Source organism: Rhinichthys klamathensis, unplaced genomic scaffold (genome assembly GCF_029890125.1).
Source record: "Rhinichthys klamathensis goyatoka isolate OS25496 unplaced genomic scaffold, OSU_Roscu_1.1 h1tg001013l_1, whole genome shotgun sequence".
Lineage (NCBI taxonomy): Eukaryota > Metazoa > Chordata > Actinopteri > Cypriniformes > Leuciscidae > Rhinichthys > Rhinichthys klamathensis.
In genome coordinates, this window is record NW_026607304.1 from 1 (window position 1) to 21612 (window position 21612).

The 21612-nt window shown below is 37.1% G+C and overlaps 1 protein-coding gene across 2 annotated transcripts; it reads left to right on the forward strand.

Moving 5' to 3' along the window:
- Positions 1–2363: 2363 nt before the first annotated feature.
- Positions 2364–13582, forward strand: kynu (kynureninase). 2 transcript variants are annotated; one of them, XM_056244593.1, is made up of 13 exons: positions 2364–2521; positions 3098–3218; positions 3782–3864; positions 4041–4102; positions 4188–4259; positions 4392–4466; positions 4883–5029; positions 8756–8854; positions 8971–9044; positions 9133–9185; positions 9977–10062; positions 11131–11388; positions 13339–13582. In XM_056244593.1, exons 1-13 carry the CDS (start codon positions 2368–2370, stop codon positions 13456–13458), a joined length of 1404 nt encoding a protein of 467 aa, XP_056100568.1. In that variant the 5' UTR covers positions 2364–2367; the 3' UTR covers positions 13459–13582. The 2 variants fall into 2 exon arrangements, with proteins under 2 accessions (XP_056100568.1, XP_056100569.1); XM_056244594.1 differs by lacking the exon at positions 2364–2521 and having other exon boundaries at positions 3111–3218; positions 3782–3860.
- Positions 13583–21612: the final 8030 nt, after the last annotated feature.

Below are 21612 nucleotides of genomic sequence, written 5' to 3' on the forward strand. Positions count from 1 at the left end.
ACAATAGCTTATGCACTTTAACCCATTCATTCCCAAAATGGATATTTTGAACGTTCAGAAATAAAGTACCCCTGTGGTGAAAATCCAGCTTTTAATGTTGTTTATGTGTCTATGTGGTGTTTTTAATACGCTTAAACCATGTGTAAGTTCATAAGTCGACCGCATTGCTGAGTATTTCCTCCTTAAAACTGCAGTGAACCAAAGACAGTCTCAAAAACACGGTTTGAAATCGCTGGTGTTTCTGACGTCACAAACGACCTTGTAACCAATCAGATCAACGTGTGATCGTCAACCAGTGGATCTCTGAGTGAGTGAGGGAGTGGAGGCGGGGCTCATTTGCATATTCATAGAACCGCGAAGGGTGTCGAGTTACATTCAAGATATTTAATGGACATGAAGAATATTTAAATATGACAGGAAAAAAAACATTTAAATATGTCCTTTTGGTGATCAAAGATGAGTTTTAAAGGGGACATATTATGGAAATCGGACTTTTCCCGTGTGTAAGTGCTATAATCGGGTCCTCGGTGCTTCTACCAACCCAGAAAACATGAAAAGTTAAATCCCAGTAACTTTGTTTTGGTAAGTCTTTCTCTGAGAGCATGTTATAAAATAATCTGCACGTTTACACACACCAGCGACATTGGGTTCGGCGAGCGCCAACAGAGACCAGTTCTAACGCACTGGAGAAGATCCAGCAAAGCCTGAAACTGTTCTGTGGTCGAGCACAGACGACACTGAACACTATTGACCAGAACATGTCAGCGCTGTCTTATAAACACCTCAGGAACTGTGGACACTTGTGGAAGAGTTCAACATGATGAGGAGATGATCAGTGTAACTCCACAACAACTACAGAAATGTCTCCGCTAACATTCAGAAACGTGTAAAAGTGAAGCTCTCCCTGAGTCTCTCCGTAAGGCTGCACTCGCTGCTGTTACTCCTGACTCTGGATCAGTGAGATCGGCCTGTGTTGTTATTGCCGGAGTCTCTGAAGCTCCGCCTCCGTTCAGAAGAGGGCGGAGCTTCAGAGACTCCGGCAATAACAACACAGGCCAATCTCACCAATCTCACTCAATCTCACTTGAAAATACTAAAACTCATTTGCATTTAAAGGGACACACACAAAAACGGCGCGTTTCTGCTCACATCCAAAAAGGGACAAATTTAACAAACTATAATAAATGATCTGGTATTTTGAGCTGAAATTTCACACACACATTCTTCCATAGATTCATATGTGAAAAAGGGCATAATATGTCACCTTTAAGGGATAAAATGATTGACTACAGGGGAACCTTAAAGCTAGCTAGATGAACCATGGAGATTGTAGTGTTTGTAATCAGACAGAAACACAAGGCAGTGTGAGGTTCAGTGAGGGTGTGTCTTCAGCTCTGTGTTCTCTGAAAGCAGAAGTGGCTCCATGTGCAGAGGAAGAACCATGAACTAAAGCGTCAGGAAGTGTGTGTGTGTGTGTTATGAGAGCCATCAAGACGAGCGCGGGACATGATGTGACCAGTTTGGTTTGACATGTGCTGGGGACAGAGACGCCTTCGGATGTGCATTTTCAAAAGTGCTGGGTACAATGACCCATTCATTTTTTTTCTCTTTCGCGCAGGTCATGTTTTGAAAGACGATGTCCTTAGCTTAGGCCTACTGATGTAAATAAATACAAATGTATACAAAGATGTGATGATGTCCGACCAAAAATGTGATGGGGGGGGGGGTTAAATAGTAGGCTACTTTGGGTTTAATTGGTCGTACAATGAGATCTGATATGTTGTTAGTTTCATGAATTTTCACGTGAACAAACACACAGATCAGCCTAGGATAGATAGGGAGATAAAGTCATAGAGTCATAAAGTTGATCCTGCTGCTGCTCATGGACAGCTAATACTCACTCTCTCCGTCTCTGTGAGATTCAGATTATTCAGATTTCACTCGGCACTGCGTGCTTGCGCAGTACGCCTGGCGATCAGCTTTTAACGGGCTTCAATTTTCTCCGTTGAAATCAATGGGGTCGCTGTGTCCATTTCTTTTACTGTCTATCATCTGCAACGCACATGATCACTTGATTAAAAAAAGAACACACATGTTAGCGCTAGATCGCCTCTTATTTAACAAACGAACGAAATGAATGCTCTGCTACTGGAGATGTTTTACTTGTATTGGTACATCCGTACCGCGAGATGTTTCAAAAGTGGAACCCCCCCAAATGACGCCTATGGATGTGACCTCTATAAATGATTAGCTCAGGCCTGATGTGTGTCCTCACGGGTCAAAGTCTCTGCGTCTGTGCAGCTTGGACTGGCTGGTCGTGTATAAGAGTGTGTGAGGAGATCTGCGGTGGATCCGACTGATGTGATCATGGAGAGCCCGAAGCACACGATCCTCAGGCTCTCTCAGGAGCTGAGCTGTACACCCACCTCCCGCCGGCTGGCAGAACACCTGGACCGGCTCGACCCGCTGCGACACCTGAGGCTCGAGTTCCTCATGCCCAGGACATCAGACCTGCCCAACGGTGAGTCAAACACTTCTCATGGGTTTATGAGCAGTCACATGAGTTATGACGCGCAGATTTACATGACGGAGGATTAGCTCAGATTCACAGAATCCCCTTGAATGCAAACAAATTAAGTTTGGTGTACCGAAGAAAGATTGTTCACAACACTACTTGGTCAATAACCTTTTTGAACTTGCTAAATACTTCATTCATGCTAAATGCAGATTTTTGAAAACCCCTCCATCCTTTCCTCATTTTATTAATGAACTCAAGCTTTTGCTATTCTCTTTGTGCCCTTTCAAATGAAAAAGCTACCACAGTAGCCATGCAGAGCTCTTGCTACCCCTTGCAATAACATACTTGATATATATAATTCATTTACAATTCATTTTCTCTTCCTTACCTTCATGATTGTGTATTTGATTTGAGACTTCATTGCTGTTACTTATTGTAATTTGCAACTACGTCTGCCTTTTTGAGTATTGTAAACTGTTAATTTTGTGTAAATTTGTCTATTTCTCAATAAAACATTTTTTTTTTTTTTTTTGTATTTGCTCAGATTCATATATCATCTGATTTCTCGTCTGTTTTCAGCCGATCTGTCGCTTGTGGACGGTTCTGAGGATTGTGTTTATTTAGCTGGGAATTCACTTGGTCTACAGCCGAAAAACACCAAAAAATATATTGATGAGGAGCTGGAGAAATGGGCCAAAATGTGAGTCGATTTATGATTTATCTGATAATAACACACAGTGAAAATGTTTCAGGCTTTAGAATGCCATTTCGGTGACTATTTTTAAAGACATGATTTCTATATTTATTGTCTTATTATTCATTTTTACAATAAATCATATGGTAATTTCAACATTTAATATAATATTTAATTTAAATATTAAAAAATATTATTTAGATATGTATTATTATTTAAATATTGTTATTTACATTTTTATTATTCATTATTTACTTATTTTATTTTATATTTATTATAATTATTTTTATTATTTTTATTTTTTACCAGAAAAGCATATCCATTGTTTTATTAACCATTTCCAAAATGGGTTATAAGGCCATTTATTTTTCAAAAATAATATGTTTCACATACAGGTAACAGGTTTACAGGTTCTTAAAGAAGTTTTCTTTTTCCATTAATCTTTTTTTCACAGTAACAGATATCGCTATTGCAGTAAAACTGTAGAAAATTAATTCAAACAAATCACAGAAATGTTCTTCCACGGTTTGAAGGAAATCCCATAAATCCTAAACGCATGTTGTTTCCAGAGGCGTCCATGGCCACACGCAGGGGTCGCGACCTTGGGCCTGGGCCGAAGAGACCCTCGAGGGTTCGATGGCCAAGATTGTGGGTAATAGAAGAGTTTCTCAGTTACTTCAGTTTGTTATTTTTGATTTTCATATCCAGGTTTCTGATTCAAATGCCATAAGTCTGTCTCCAGATATAATGTGGGAAGTTCTGTCAAGGTAAACAGGGTAAAAAGTGCATCACTGGAGCTTCTGATTTAGTGAAACTATCTTTAAACAGGTGCTAAACCTGAGGAAGTGGCTCTGATGAACGGACTGACAGTCAATCTGCATCTTGTCATGGTAGAAAAACAACAACATTTGCTAATATTTTTGTCTCTGTGTTGATTTTTTTAACAGTATTCTCCTCTTTTTATGATTCTCTCAGCTTTCCTTCTACAAACCGACTCCAAAACGCCATAAAATTCTTCTAGAGGACAAGGCCTTTCCGTCGGATCATGTATGTTTCTTTAACCTCAGAAACGACAAACTCACGTTCAGATCAAGAGATCGAAGCATCAAGTGTGAAAAGGCATCAATAACTTTATAACAGCACCGTGTGTGTGTGTGTGTGTGTGTGTGAATCTTGCAGTACGCCATCGAGTCGCAGATCCAGCTGAGAGGAATGAATGTGGCGGACAGCATGCTGATCATCAAACCCAGACAGGTTTGTTTTTTTCTTTTTCTCCATTTACAGATTTAAAAAAATTTTCGCAATGTATTCAACTATTATCTATTACATTCATAATAGCATAGAAGGAAACCGATAAAAGAATAAAAAAGAAATTCCAAAAAGAAAAGGATAAAAAAATTCTTTTTTATTTCTTGCATCTTTTAAGGCCTGGATATAGTGACCTCACGGGGATCTGTGACATGTTGATTGGCTGTGACGGGCTGTGACTGGCTGTGACTGGCTGTGATTGGCTGTGACGGTCTGTGACTGTCTGTGATTGGCTGTGACTGGCTGTGACTAGCTGTGATTGGCTGTGATTGGCTGTGACTGGCTGTGATTGGCTGTGACTGGCTGTGATTGGCTGTGACGGGCTGTGACTGGCTTTGATTGGCTGTGATTGGCTGTTTCAGGGTGAGGACACCATCAGGACGGAGGACATCGTGTCGCTCATCGAGTCGGAGGGTGAGTCCATCGCTCTGGTGATGCTCAGCGGAGTCCAGTATTACACCGGTCAGCTGTTCCAGATCGAGACCATCACCAGCGCTGGACACGCACAGGTAAGGCTCATACTCTGTGTTACACTGAACGACATATTCACTCTCTTTACTGTAAGTGTTACACTGAAACAAACAGTAACTCTCTTTACTGTAAGTGTTACACTGAACGACATATTCACTCTCTTTACTGTAAGTGTTACACTGAAACAAACAGTAACTCTCTTTACTGTAAGTGTTACACTGAAACAAACAGTAACTCTCTTTACTGTAAGTGTTACACTGAACGACACATTCACTCTCTTTACTGTAAGTGTTACACTGAACGACACATTCACTCTCTTTACTGTAAGTGTTACACTGAACGACATATTCACTCTCTTTACTGTAAGTGTTACACTGAACGACACATTCACTCTGTTTACTGTAAGTGTTACACTGAAACAAACAGTAACTCTCTTTACTGTAAGTGTTACACTGAACGACACATTCACTCTCTTTACTGTAAGTGTTACACTGAACGACATATTCACTCTCTTTACTGTAAGTGTTACACTGAACGACACATTCACTCTGTTTACTGTAAGTGTTACACTGAACGACACATTCACTCTGTTTACTGTAAGTGTTACACTGAACGACATATTCACTCTGTTTACTGTAAGTGTTACACTGAACGACATATTCACTCTCTTTACTGTAAGTGTTACACTGAACGTCATATTCACTCTCTTTACTGTAAGTGTTACACTGAACGACACATTCACTCTCTTTACTGTAAGTGTTACACTGAACGTCATATTCACTCTCTTTACTGTAAGTGTTACACTGAACGACACATTCACTCTGTTTACTGTAAGTGTTACACTGAACGACACATTCACTCTCTTTACTGTAAGTGTTACACTGAACGACATATTCACTCTCTTTACTGTAAGTGTTACACTGAACGACACATTCACTCTGTTTACTGTAAGTGTTAGACTGAACGACATATTCACTCTCTTTACTGTAAGTGTTACACTGAACGACATATTCACTCTCTTTACTGTAAGTGTTACACTGAACGACACATTCACTCTCTTTACTGTAAGTGTTACACTGAACGACACATTCACTCTCTTTACTGTAAGTGTTACACTGAACGACGTATTCACTCTCTTTACTGTAAGTGTTACACTGAACGACATATTCACTCTCTTTACTGTAAGTGTTACACTGAACGACATATTCACTCTCTTTACTGTAAGTGTTACACTGAACGACACATTCACTCTCTTTACTGTAAGTGTTACACTGAACGACATATTCACTCTCTTTACTGTAAGTGTTACACTGAACGACATATTCACTCTCTTTACTGTAAGTGTTACACTGAACGTCATATTCACTCTCTTTACTGTAAGTGTTACACTGAACGACACATTCACTCTCTTTACTGTAAGTGTTACACTGAACAACATATTCACTCTCTTTACTGTAAGTGTTACACTGAACGACACATTCACTCTGTTTACTGTAAGTGTTACACTGAACGACATATTCACTCTCTTTACTGTAAGTGTTACACTGAACGACACATTCACTCTGTTTACTGTAAGTGTTACACTGAACGACACATTCACTCTGTTTACTGTAAGTGTTACACTGAACGACACATTCACTCTCTTTACTGTAAGTGTTACACTGAACGACACATTCACTCTCTTTACTGTAAGTGTTACACTGAACGACGTATTCACTCTCTTTACTGTAAGTGTTACACTGAACGACACATTCACTCTCTTTACTGTAAGTGTTACACTGAACGACACATTCACTCTGTTTACTGTAAGTGTTACACTGAACGACACATTCACTCTCTTTACTGTAAGTGTTACACTGAACGACACATTCACTCTCTTTACTGTAAGTGTTACACTGAACGACACATTCACTCTCTTTACTGTAAGTGTTACACTGAACGACGTATTCACTCTCTTTACTGTAAGTGTTACACTGAACGACACATTCACTCTGTTTACTGTAAGTGTTACACTGAACGACACATTCACTCTGTTTACTGTAAGTGTTACACTGAACGACACATTCACTCTCTTTACTGTAAGTGTTACACTGAACGACACATTCACTCTCTTTACTGTAAGTGTTACACTGAACGACGTATTCACTCTCTTTACTGTAAGTGTTACACTGAACGACACATTCACTCTCTTTACTGTAAGTGTTACACTGAACGACACATTCACTCTCTTTACTGTAAGTGTTACACTGAACGACACATTCACTCTGTTTACTGTAAGTGTTACACTGAACGACACATTCACTCTGTTTACTGTAAGTGTTACACTGAACGACACATTCACTCTCTTTACTGTAAGTGTTACACTGAACGACACATTCACTCTCTTTACGGTAAGTGTTACACTGAACGACATATTCACTCTCTTTACTGTAAGTGTTACACTGAACGACACATTCATTCTCTTTACTGTAAGTGTTACACTGAACGACACATTCACTCTCTTTACTGTAAGTGTTACACTGAACGACATATTCACTCTCTTTACTGTAAGTGTTACACTGAACGACACATTCACTCTCTTTACTGTAAGTGTTACACTGAACGACACATTCACTCTCTTTACTGTAAGTGTTACACTGAACGACATATTCACTCTCTTTACTGTAAGTGTTACACTGAACGACATATTCACTCTCTTTACTGTAAGTGTTACACTGAACGACACATTCACTCTCTTTACTGTAAGTGTTACACTGAACGACATATTCATTCTCTTTACTGTAAGTGTTACACTGAACGACACATTCACTCTGTTTACTGTAAGTGTTACACTGAACAACATATTCACTCTCTTTACTGTAAGTGTTACACTGAACGACACATTCACTCTCTTTACTGTAAGTGTTACACTGAACGACACATTCATTCTCTTTACTGTAAGTGTTACACTGAACGACATATTCACTCTCTTTACTGTAAGTGTTACACTGAACGACACATTCACTCTCTTTACTGTAAGTGTTACACTGAACGACATATTCATTCTCTTTACTGTAAGTGTTACACTGAACGACATATTCACTCTCTTTACTGTAAGTGTTACACTGAACGACATATTCACTCTCTTTACTGTAAGTGTTACACTGAACGACATATTCACTCTCTTTACTGTAAGTGTTACACTGAACGACACATTCACTCTCTTTACTGTAAGTGTTACACTGAACGACACATTCACTCTCTTTACTGTAAGTGTTACACTGAACGACACATTCACTCTCTTTACTGTAAGTGTTACACTGAACGACATATTCACTCTCTTTACTGTAAGTGTTACACTGAACGACGTATTCACTCTCTTTACTGTAAGTGTTACACTGAACGACATATTCACTCTCTTTACTGTAAGTGTTACACTGAACGACACATTCACTCTCTTTACTGTAAGTGTTACACTGAACGACACATTCACTCTCTTTACTGTAAGTGTTACACTGAACGACACATTCACTCTCTTTACTGTAAGTGTTGTCCACATCTTACTTTCGGAATGTGTGTGCTTGTGTGTCTAATTTAATAAAAAAAAAAGAAAAAAAAAGAACCATCACTGAATTTACTAAGCTGGACTGTGACGCTATTTTCTTCTAGAAACAAACTTTGTTGCATTAATTTCATGTTATCTCTCTAAAGCTGCTTTGAAACAATCTGTATTGTAAAAAGCGCTATACTTGACTCTGTGTGTGTGTTTGTTTGTGTGTGTTCAGGGGTGTTTGGTAGGGTTTGATTGTGCACACGCTGTAGGAAACGCAGAACTGCGACTTCACGACTGGAATGTGGATTTTGCGTGTTGGTGCTCCTATAAGGTCAGTGTTGTATTGTGTGAAATATCAATGCTTTTTTGGATTGATTGTATTTGTGTTGAATGTTTGAAGCCTCCCATGATGAGTCAGTGGTGTGTGTGTGTGTGTGTGTTATTCAGTATGTGAACTCAGGGGCCGGTGGTCTGGCAGGAGCATTTATACATGAGAAACACGCTCACAGCGTCAGACCCGCGTGAGTATTACACAGCGGCTCTATAACACACACTAACAGATGAGATCAAGAGCACGAGACGCTAACAGTGTGTGTGTGTGTGTCTCAGACTGACGGGCTGGTGGGGACACGACCTGAAGACCAGATTCCTCATGAACAACGGTATGACAATCACTTCTGAATCACAAAGATGATCATGTTGATTGTAAGTTTTGAGGGATTGTGGGAAATCAAGCCTGCTCTCTGCTGACACCCTGTGGACACACACACTGTTACACACTCTTACACACTGTTACTGTAGAGCAGCTGTAGGTGTTGATAAATATATACACTATATACGTTTTGAGAGAAAAGTCAGTCCCCACATACCTGAGGTGTGAATATTTTAATTTTTATATTTACAGTCAAACCAAAGTTTATTCAGACTCCTTCAACATTTCTCACATTATATCAGTTTATTCGCTATAGTTTAGACAATGGTGATAAATATGAGCAGAACTCAGTTCTCAGATCAGTGGATATTTGACTGGTTTTGTCCGTCCTTCTGTTAGACTCTCACACATGAATTATGTTGAATATCTGTCAGCTGTTAAATTTAACTACACAATTAGATAATACCAGTTTAGCTCAACCAGTGACCAAGCAATGCTTCATGTTGTTCAGTGTGTGTGTAAAAAGAGCATTAGCAATTACAGAAATCACACTTCAGCAAAACATGATCAGCTCAAAGTGGAGGAATCATTATTGGTTATAAGTTTCACTGGTAGTCGCTGTATGAAGAATATTTGGGTGTAATATGTCCCAGTTTACTTTATTTTGCTCTCCTCACTTACATAAATAAGCTATAGTGTCCTGCACACACTAGTGAAACATATCCAAAATGATATCTGGTGTCTGAATAATTGTTGGTTTGACTGTATATTTCTGAAGAGTGTGGATAAATGTTCCTGCAGAGATGGAGCTTCAGCCTGGAGTTAATGGGTTCCGTCTCTCCAATCAGCCGATGTTACTGGTGTGTCCCTTACAGGCCAGTCTAGAGGTCAGACATCAACACACACTCACTGAAACAACACACACACTGACAACAACCATCATGAAACATACTGACAACCAGGGTTTGAATTGAACACCCGCCAATCAACTGTGGCGGGAAACGCTGTCAAATCACGAGCCAGTTTGTCGTGTTAGTTATTATGTTTACTCAGTTTGCTGGGGAAGTTCGGAAGACAAATCTGCAGATTTAGAGAAAAAATTTGTGAGTCTTGATATATTAAATACAGCGTATTGTGCAGAATATGCGCATATCTGGCTTACTTGAACACACACGTCACTACACAACAAATAACAGCGCTTGTTCATTTGCATTGAAGCAATAGCGAAGATTAAAAGCATTTGGTGAACAGAAAATACATTATTTTCCAACATCCTCATTTTTTTTTGATGTTCTTTGTACTGTATTGATCTGTCCACCTAAAACACATTTAGTTAGAATAAGAAATGAATGTATGAAATCCAAATTGTATATATATATACACTATTTTTTGGCTGTTTCTGAATGGCCGGTAACTTAAATATTTAGGAGCCAAATTGGCCGGTGGGTGAATAAGTTAATTTCAAACCCTGCTGACAATAATCATTAAAAACACACTGACAACCATCATGCAACGTACTGGTATTACTGATTTTTTATTTATTTATTTTTTTACATTTCTGTATGTGTATTTTGTGACAATTTATCAACAAAAAAGTATAAACTCACAATATCCCATTGCAAGACTGAAATTAAGAGCTCTCACAAAAAACAGACACCATGCAATAAAACAATAAACTTACTAATCTGAAGAAAAGTTCATGATGCAGGACACATAAATCCGTATAATCTTCTCTCACTCCGGCAGAAAGTTCACGAAGAACGGCATCTTGTTCATCTATTGCTTTTTGATATAATTTTAATATCTCAGTGCCACGGATCTGTGAAAGACCAATGGTCTTCCATGTTTTGCAACTTAGATTTGAAGATTTCTTTGTTCACCGTTTCCCTAAATCTGATCATAACTCATGCAGATGACGGATTTTGTATTAATTCTTTTGTAAATATGATGTCCAGATTTTTAATAAGACGACTATGAAGGATCTGAGGAGAAAGTCTGTGCTTCTGACGGGGTATCTGGAGTTTATGATCAAACATTACTACACCAGAGACCAGTCTGACCCCGATGACATCATCACGACCTCTGACCCCAATGAAGCCTGCGTTGAGATCATCACGCCCTCTGACCCCGAGCAGAGAGGCTGTCAGCTGTCACTCTCCTTCTCTCGACCAATCAGAGACGTGTATCAAGAGCTGGAGAAACGAGGAGTCGCTGTACGTATCGCTTCATCACACACACACACACACACACACACACACACTAGCGCTGCACCATTAATCGCAATTTACATGTAATCGCACTTTTGGCTTATCTCGATTATGAAATCGCAAAGGCTGTGATTATTAGTTATGCGCAGCTTGTCAGTGAAGCACGGCTCGGTAAACGCGGCTCACTCTGAAAGATCTGCGAGTTCGAGTCGCTTATAACGGGCATATAAAAAAGCAACATCTTTCCAAACATGAGAAGCATTTATGAACCTCTTGTCCAACAAAATACAACATTTAAAAACATGCTTTTGCTCCAAACTCACTTCATAAGGACAGTTGAGCTCGTCCTTCTGTGAGATGATGTGCTTCTTACACAGAATAAGGCAGTCGTGTGTTTATTACTCATGTTTAATCAATCAAAGCGTTTCAATCTTCTGTTTATTCTGATACAGAGAGTGTGATGCTCATAGATTTCCTTTGCCAAAATCGCGTACGGTTTCATTGCGATTAATTCCAGCCCTAATACAGTAGTATTTATTTTTCCCCACATTAATTTCACATGACTAGTACAATTATGTGGTTTTGTTTCATTACTACAGTGTTTACTTTTTTCTTGATTTACCCCGAAAGAATGAAATTCTTGTGAAATGTGACAACATGCCCCATAGGTACGGTTCATTGGAACATGACCATATGACAGATTAAAATGTTATCTGATCTAATCAAAAATATATGAGACTAAAATATTTTCTCAATAAAATACAATTATTAACTTTTTCATATAAAATGGTCACCATTATGATGATCAGTGTTTGCTTTAGTTGGTCACTTCACTTTAAATTTTGTTTGGTTGTGTTTTAACAATCATTATTTCACAATCATTTGACCTGAATCACTGAACTCATATAAAGCCCAATTTCTGAGTTAGGTGTACTTTATTAATTATAGCAGCACTGTCCTTGTACAGCATAATGTTAACAATGTAATCCAAATAATTTCTTAAAAGTTTCTCTTATACAAAAAACTGTTTTGTTTTAGACATAAACATCAGGAATCAGCCTGTGAATCTCAACAATGGTGACAATTATAAAGCATGTTGCAGTGCATTCTGGGTGCCACCAATCAAAACTCATTCATGGCTCCTATCATGCATTGCTGCATGAATAAATAATGAGCTTATGTTCAGAGGTGATCTATTTGTCACCATTGCTGAGATTCATACGCTAATTCTTGATGTCTGTGTGTGCCTATACAAAAAACTTTTTTTTTTGGTAATTGATTTGATCATTTGAATTTCATTGAAAAGGCTAAAAATTGTATGCTCTACAAGGACAGTGCTGCTATAATCCATAAGGTAAACTTAACTCAGAAATTATGCTTTCAATGAGTTCAGTGAGTCAGGTCAAATAATGATTATTTTAAAACATAACCAACACCATCAGATCACCTTTTCTATTTATTCATCTGGCTGTTATAACTCTGGTACAACAGCCAAACAAAATCTTAAGTTAATGATTTAAGGGTCAAGAGCCCAACTAAATCAAACACTGATCACCATAATGGTGACATACAATTCCGTTTTTTTCTCCTTCAGTGATTCTGCTTGTTACCATCAGGTGTCATCAATAATACTCAATTAATCACTTAATTATCTCATTAACTTTAACACTGCTTCAGTGTTCATTTAACTCTCTGCTCAGAGTTTATATAATTGACACTCTTAGTGTTAATTTAACATTGGGGATTTTGCTGTGTATCTTCGAAAGATTTCTGAATTTTGGCGCAATTTATTCTCTATATAGTGTAGATATGGCATCTAGTAAATACACTAAGATTCGTCATGCTAGCATGTGTGGAAGTATTTAAAACAAGTGTGTGACAACTAGCCCCGCGTCAGTGTGTGCCCCGCGGTGTATTCTAAGTGTGTGTTGTAAGTGTGTGTCTGCTGTTTTTCAGTGTGATATGCGAGAGCCTAACGTGCTGCGAGTGGCTCCGGTGCCGCTGTATAACTCCTTCACTGATGTTCATCGCTTCATCAGCGTTCTGGGATCAGCGCTGAGATCCAGCCGAGAATAACACTGGTGAATCCGTGCTTTTATTGGCTGCTGTTACTCTGTGAAGCTGCTCGTTAAACATGACGAGAGAGAGCCAATTCATTTTATATGTGAATGTTTGTATGGCCAATAAACATTTTTCTTCACGTCTGCCTCTGTTCTGATGGATTTCAAAGGATTTTGTGCTAAAACTTCTCATGTAGAGTCCAGCTAACAGAGAACGTTCTCAAAAGTAACATTCAGAGAACATTCAAAAGTAATATTCAAAAGTAACATTCAAAAGTAACATTCAAAAGTAACATTCAGAGGACATTCAAAAGTAACATTCAAAAGTAACATTCAAAAGTAACATTCAAAAGTAACATTCAAAAGTAACATTCAGAGGACATTCAAAAGTAACATTCAGAGGACATTCAAAAGTAACATTCAGAGAACATTCAAAAGAAATCTCATTATAGAGTTTGCGTAGACTATGTAAAACTTAATATGCATGCTGAAATTAGTCTTCATTCATCATAAACATTAAATTCAAGTGGTTTGGTTTTTTACTGATATTGCAATTTTATCCAATAATTAATTTCATTTTTATGGCCGACAACTATAACCAGCCAATTAAAATTCTATTCTATTTTGTCTAAATAAATAATTTAAAAGAAAGCAAACTGAAACCTAAAATCAAAGTCAATTTAAGCATCTCAATATTAAATGTGCAGTATGATAAATGGAGATTTATTTTGAGATTTGCTGAAGAGGACATTCAAAAGTAACATTCAAAAGTAAAATTAAAAAGTAACGTTCAGAGAACATTCAAAAGTAACATTCAAAAGTAACGTTCAGAGAACATTCAAAAGTAACATTCAAAAGTAACATTCAGAGGACATTCAAAAGTAACATTCAAAAGTAACATTCAGAGGACATTCAAAAGTAACATTCAAAAGTAACATTTAAAAGTAACATTCAGAGAACATTCAAAAGTAACATTCAAAAGTAACATTCAGAGGACATTCAAAAGTAACATTCAAAAGTAACATTCAGAGGACATTCAAAAGTAACATTCAAAAGTAACATTCAGAGAACATTCAAAAGTAACATTCAGAGGACATTCAAAAGTAACATTCAAAAGTAACATTTAAAAGTAACATTCAGAGAACATTCAAAAGTAACATTCAAAAGTAACATTCAGAGGACATTCAAAAGTAACATTCAGAGGACATTCAAAAGTAACATTCAAAAGTAACATTCAGAGGACATTCAAAAGTAACATTCAAAAGTAACATTCAGAGGACATTCAAAAGTAACATTCAAAAGTAACATTCAGAGAACATTCAAAAGTAACATTCAAAAGTAACATTCAGAGGACATTCAAAAGTAACATTCAGAGAACATTCAAAAGTAACATTCAGAGAACATTCAAAAGAAATCTCATTATAGAGTTTGTGTAGACTATGTAAAACTTAATATGCATGCTGAAATTAGTCTTCATTCATCATAAACATTAAATTCAAGTGGTTTGGTTTTTTACTGATATTACAATTTTATCCAATAGTTAATTTCATTTTTATGGCCGACAACTATAACCAGCCAATTAAAATTCTATTCTATTTTGTCTAAATAAATAATTTAAAAGAAAGCAAACTGAAACCTAAAATCAAAGTCAATTTAAGCATCTCAATATTAATGTGCAGTATGATAAATGGAGATTTATTTTGAGATTTGCTGAAGTGTTAAATTATTAGTGTTTTTAAAGGTTAACTTTAAGGGATTCTTCAATGACAACATATATCAACCTATATCTCGTAACTCAGTCCAAGAGCAGTTTAGTGCAGTAAACTATGAAACTAACTCTTAAACAAGCAACATTTGTACTTTGCTCTGAAGTGAGTTATTCATTAGTGAATCGTAAAACGACCCCCTGATGGGAAAACGCGTCCTGTTCGTTGAGGGACGTTTGTCCTTCAGAAGCTTCATTAAACCAAGAGTCTCTTCAGATGATCTGAACGCTTTATTTGACTCTGAATCTCTTCTCACACTCTGAATGAATCCTGATGAACTTTAATTCAAGCTGCTCTGTTTTCCCAGTCGATCCATGAGAGAAACTCCAGGATGTTTTCTGTTATGCAATGTTTGGCATATCATTTAGAAGATAATTTACCATGTCTTACACAAATCTATCTCTGCAAATGTTTGCTGAACAGGTTTTATTGTCTTGTAATGTGACTCATTAATGCCTTTTATTTGCTAAAGAAGAGCCATTAACCATGTGTGTGTCCCTGGGAGTTCATCCGCATCCGCATTTAAATCTGAACTTTAGCAGCATGAGTTCTGACATGAGCCTGGCTAACAAAAATATGTTCAATTAAGTTATGAAAACAGTATTTCTGAATGTTCAAAATATCCAGTTTTTTAAATGTTTTAAAAATGTTTTGTTTTTTTCAGGTTATGTGAACGTTAAGTGAATATTCCATTGTTTCATTCTTCAAACATTATGGAACGTTACTTTTGAATGTTCTCTGAACGTTACATTTAAAAAACGTTAGAGGAACATCAACTGAAACATTTTAAGAAAAAACGCTCCATGAACGATGTATAAATAATGTTTTAACAATCCTCACTTTAATTTAGTCTAACTTGATGTACTACAAAAGCTAAAATTGAAATAAGAAATATTATATAAATATCAAAAAATATATTGAAAATATATTAAATCATAAAAATGACAAAAATACAACTTTACATAAAATGAGTGCAAAAACAGAAACTATAACAATAAAATCTACAGTCGTGTCCAAAAGTGATGTCCGGAGAGGATGTTTCTGTTTCAATGACCCGGGAATTTCCATTAAACCATTAAAATATGAGGAAAATTTCTGATATTTTTTTAATATGATGGAAGAACAAAACACTAAACTTGGTTAAGGTATTTATCTGACAAAATGATTCTGCAAAAAAGGCAAGCTACAGGTTTTATTTTACTGTGTAAAAAATGCATTAAAAACAAAAAGTTGACAGGAATTAGCACACATTTCCTACAACATAATCAGTTATTAATTTTTCATTGGTTCTCTCTTATTTTTGCATGTTCATTATTTCTGGAAATAAATCCCAAATAAAACAAGCACAACTATGCAATATAAATATAGTTTCAACCCAACTTTGGGTCAAATGGACAAACCCAGCCATTGGCTTAAATTTTTATATTAGGCTACATTTTTAACCCAACGTTTAGGTTTGTCCATATTTGATCTGAAATTGGGTTAAAACAACCCACTATTTTTTAGAGTGTACCATTTTTTTTTACAAATTTATAATAATATTTGAATAAAAGGTGAAAATGTCAATTTTCCTAGGGCGCACACCACTTCTGGCCACTACTATTTCAAACTATTAATAAGAACTATAATAGTATCACTGGAAAGGACGAGGGTTTAAAGCCTCCTCTAAAAATCCCTCCTGGGTTTATTTGCACTTCATTCATTCTTCCAAAAGGAAACCCTGAAGACTAAATATTCAGTCCTCTCCCCGTTTGCTTTTATCATTTGTGGACACGCTCAGGCGAGGCGCAGCATGGGAGGTGAAGTGCATTATGGGATGCGCTGTTGACTGATGTGTCTGGTCTGAGTCGCACACCTCACTGACTCGACTTTCTCATTTGCCCAGTCGCTCTCCCCCAATTAGGAGAGAGTATCTTACACGTGTTCCACACACTCTTTCTGCACTATTACCTTGACTGATGCCTCCTCCTCTATTACATGTAATTGGCATATCAATATGCAGAAGTTAAATGGATTAACCTTCTTTAGAGTAATGAGCAGCGTCCTCCGTCTCAGGCACATCTTCAGATGTCTGCGTCGACATTACTGTTAAATATAGGGTTTGCCAAAGAACTCTAGAAAGATAAGAAATGAAAAATAGATCAATTAGACTATATTATGATTTTGTAGGCCTACATTATTATTAGTTATGGGGATTCGGTCAGCACCTTCACAACCAAAGTATTTGAGTAATAGTAGGCCTACTTATACTGTACTTGTGTATTACTTTGGGGAATCTCTACTGTACTTGAGTTCTGTTACTTAAAACTGAATACTTTTTACATTTTACAAGGTCAAAATAATACTTTTTACTCCATTACAATTTTTTGTAGACGTAAAGGGGTGGTATAATGCCCTTTTCACAAGATTTTTAATGTCTGTCCCTTTAAATGCAAATGAGCTGCTGCTCCCGGCACAGGGGGCGGAGCTTCAAGAGCTTGTGTCCTTTTAAGTTTCAAAAACGTTTAGCCTTTTATGTTCAAACCGGAGTCAGAAAGATGGAGAGACTCTAGAAGAAGTGACAACATGTAGACAACATTTCTGAATGGTTAGTTGATGAATGTATGTAGCTGATGTATAGTTATCTTCTAGTCATTGATTAGCATATTCTGTCATGATAATCTATAAATCGCGTTCCCGGGGGCGGGGTTTATGTAAATTTTAGGGTTGGAAGGAGGAAGGAACCCGGGAGGAAGCTTGTGTAGTCCCTACCATAGATATCCATAATAAAGGCTAGATGTCTTACGGTGGAGTCACTATCGTCATCACCGGCGGCCATCTTGTCACAGGCAAGCTTTCTGGCGGGCTCTGTGGTGCCTGATGTAAGATAAGTGATCGGCACGAACACAAATACTCTTATCTCGCTGAAATCTTGACGGATTTACAAACGGTTTGGTTTCTTACAAACGTTATTAACGTGGCTATAATTCTGGATGATTATTTATTTATACACTTATTATTCATAAGTATGCAGTGTCATAACTACATCTCTGACGTTAATAACAAACCAAACCGTTTGAAAATCGGTTGAAAATTGAGCAAGTTATGGTTATTTAAAAAGTACATGCACCATTAAAACACAATGTTACGAGTGAGCGAGCTGCCTGTGACAAGATGGCCGCCAGTGCGGACGGCGACCTCCATTGGCCAGCAGCGCAGACGAGACATCTAGCCTTTATTATGGATGTCTATGGTCCCTACCAGCCGTTTGTTGTAGTCCTTGAAAAGCAATTTATTTAAAAGAAACTATCTCCCTTTGCTTTGAACTTTGTTTATGCTCAAATTACACTCACATTATGCTCAATTACACACTAACTAAAGTTAGAAAAGTGAAATCATAATCAACCACCCCTTTAAAAGTACATATGTCATGACTTGAAGAGGATACTGAATTGAGAAACCCTTGTCAGCGACACCTGTGGCCGTTAAGGGAACTGCAGCAGCAACTTACTGCTAGTCATGTGCTCGTGCACACAACGATCAAGAAACTGAACAAGATTCAAGGCCACAATATGCTCTTGCTCAAAAAAAGAAAATGTTATTTTTAGTTCTTTGTTTAGAAGTAGACTACAAAGAAGTTGTAAATACATTAGTGATATAGTAGGCCTACTGTTCATCGACGCCTCCACTGCTGAGAGCGACGGTTAGAAAAATATGTAAATATGTTTCGCGCGCTTTCCTCTCAATAACACAATCAACACACAGGTCAGCGGTGAGAAAACAGCATTTCAGAAATCATCTGATCATATTCATATGTGGATATGTTTACTGCAGATCTGAGATTCACCGGCATCATGTCGACAGATGACTGAGGTAAGTTAATTAAAATCACACTGTTGTGATAGTTTGATTATAAAGTAGGCTAGCCTATATTTGAGACTGACTATATATTGGACTTTGTGAGACTTAATGTCTTTTCTTTGCATGACACATTGATATTACAGCACAGAATTACTTTTTCGCCATTATCCTAAACATTGAACAAGCATTCATTTTTTTGTGTGTCATTGAACGGAAGACAGGCTCTCGGGAGCGCGCGTAACTGTCACATCTTTTTGATTTTCCCGGCAAAACCGTCCCGAGTTCTTGGAAGGTCTAAAGTTGTTAAAGTTTCTTTACCAGCTGTTCATACATTGGAAATAAAACATGTATTATTACATGACAATTCTTACATACAGCCCCATTAAATGGTTTAAAAATAAATAAATAATAAAAACTGTATTTCTATTTATCCTAATCTGACTATGAAATACAATGGTGAGTAAATGATGACAGAATGAGCTAGTCCTTTCAGACACAGACTATGAATTACAGTTATATAATGTGTTTTTATAATAACCGTCACTATAGGCGGATGATCTTTGTTTAAAAATGATCAGTCTTGATTATTAGTCTAAATATCACTATATTTAAATGTCAGATGACTGAAATCATCTGCTATCTTAAATTTTCACACAGAAATATCAGGGAAATAGTAGCCTAATTTTGACAGTTTTTGCATCACAATTACTAAAATGAGAAAATGTCTACTGTATTGTTTTCAATTTAAAAAACTTAATAGAGAAGTGTTTAATTTTTCAACTTGAGTACAATTAAATGTGGATACTTTAACTCAAGTATTTTTGGGTAGGTGCTTATGAAGTACATTTATGGCATAGTATCTGTACTTTGACTATAACTTGACTAAATTTCTCAGTCCTTTTTTACGACCCCTAGCAACACCTTGGCAACCACATAGGCAATAATCCACAGCATCGTGACAGTGACTTTTGCACTTTCTTCAGAAGACGTACACATGTAGTTTATGTGTGGCTGAACTGATATCGATAATAAAGTGTGTATGGGGTTCTGTGTGTGTTAGTCAAATACAGTAAATCAGTGTAATATTACTCCAGTGTAAATCAGCTGTTTTCTATGTGAATATACAGTAAAGTGTAATTTATTCCTGTGATCAAAGCTGAATTTCAGCATCATTACTCCAGTCTTCAGTGTCACATGATCCTTCAGAAATCACTGTAATATGAGGATCTGATGCTCAGGTTATATAATACATCAGGCTCAGATAATAAAGATAGATTTGCCAACGATACATTAGCATTAGAATTAGTGCTGGGCAACGATTAATCGCATCCAAAATAAAAGTTTGTTTACATAATATATGTGTGCGTACTGTGTATAATTGTTTTGTATATATAAATACACACACATGCATGTACTGTATATTTAAGAAATATTTGCATGTATATACTGTGTATGTAATTTATATTATATATAAATATAAATATTTAATATCTAAATAACACATTTTTCTTAAATATATACATGCATGTGTGACGTGTGTATTTATCTATAATTATACACAGTACATATATTATGTAAACACAAACGATGCGCCCAGCACTAATTCGAATACATGGATATTCAATAAAATGACTCAGAAATATAATATTGAGTAAAATGTAGTGTTTTATGTATTTATCTGAATAGTGGAGGTTTGAGAGAGAGAACTGCTAATGTTCTCCAGTGATGTGTCCCACATCAGATAGCAGGAGCTCGTTAGCATGAGCTGATTTCCATATTAACGACTCTTCTGAACCTTCAAAGAAATGAATAATTGAGAACAAATGAAATGTTTGGAGCACGTTTAATGTTTCATATGTAACTTCCATGGCATGTGTGTGTGTGTGTGTGAAGTGTGTCTGCGGTCAGTGTGACGATGACGAGTCAATAATGAGGAGGGCGACCCGAGGCTCCGGCCGCACGGGATTGTGGGTAATTAAAGATGGATGGGCGTGTGGACTGGAATGACCCGCTGTCCGCGGACACACGCCTGATCAGCTTTAAAGGAGTTTAAATGCGCTCATTATTCACAGGCGTGTTGTTCACACCCCGGTGATGTTATTCCACTGTGGACGTTCACAGTCTTCATGAAGCTCTTACACACGCAACTCCAGAGAGGACAGCAACACACAAACACTTCTGACTCGGACTTTGGCGTACATGCATAGCCTTTTTAATTATACTCCATGTGATTGGGTGCGCCAACTATGCAAACTTATTTCCACCATGGAAATGCATAAATAAATAAGTTAAAAAGGGGTAATTGCAGCTTCTTATCACACTATTCTAACTTTTGTCCTGAGATAAAAACTTGCAGTTACTTTTAAAGTCCCCCTGTGGTGTAAATCCAGCTTTTAATGTTGTTTATGCGTCTATGTGGTGTTTAATACGCTTAAACCATGTGTAAGTTCATAAGTCGACAGCATTGCTGAGTATTTCCTCCTTAAAACTGCAGTGAACCAAAGACAGTCTCAAAAACACGGTTTGAAATCGCTGGTGTTTCTGACGTCACAAACGACCTTGTA

Excerpts from the sequence above, each read along its gene's own strand:
- kynu (XM_056244593.1), top strand. The coding sequence starts at position 2,368 with ATGGAGAGCCCGAAGCACACGATCCTCAGGCTCTCTCAGGAGCTGAGC. Across the intron at positions 4,103-4,187 it reads TCAATCTGCATCTTGTCATG|CTTTCCTTCTACAAACCGAC; the intron begins GTAGAAAAACAA and ends TGATTCTCTCAG. Across the intron at positions 8,855-8,970 it reads CGTGTTGGTGCTCCTATAAG|TATGTGAACTCAGGGGCCGG; the intron begins GTCAGTGTTGTA and ends TGTGTTATTCAG.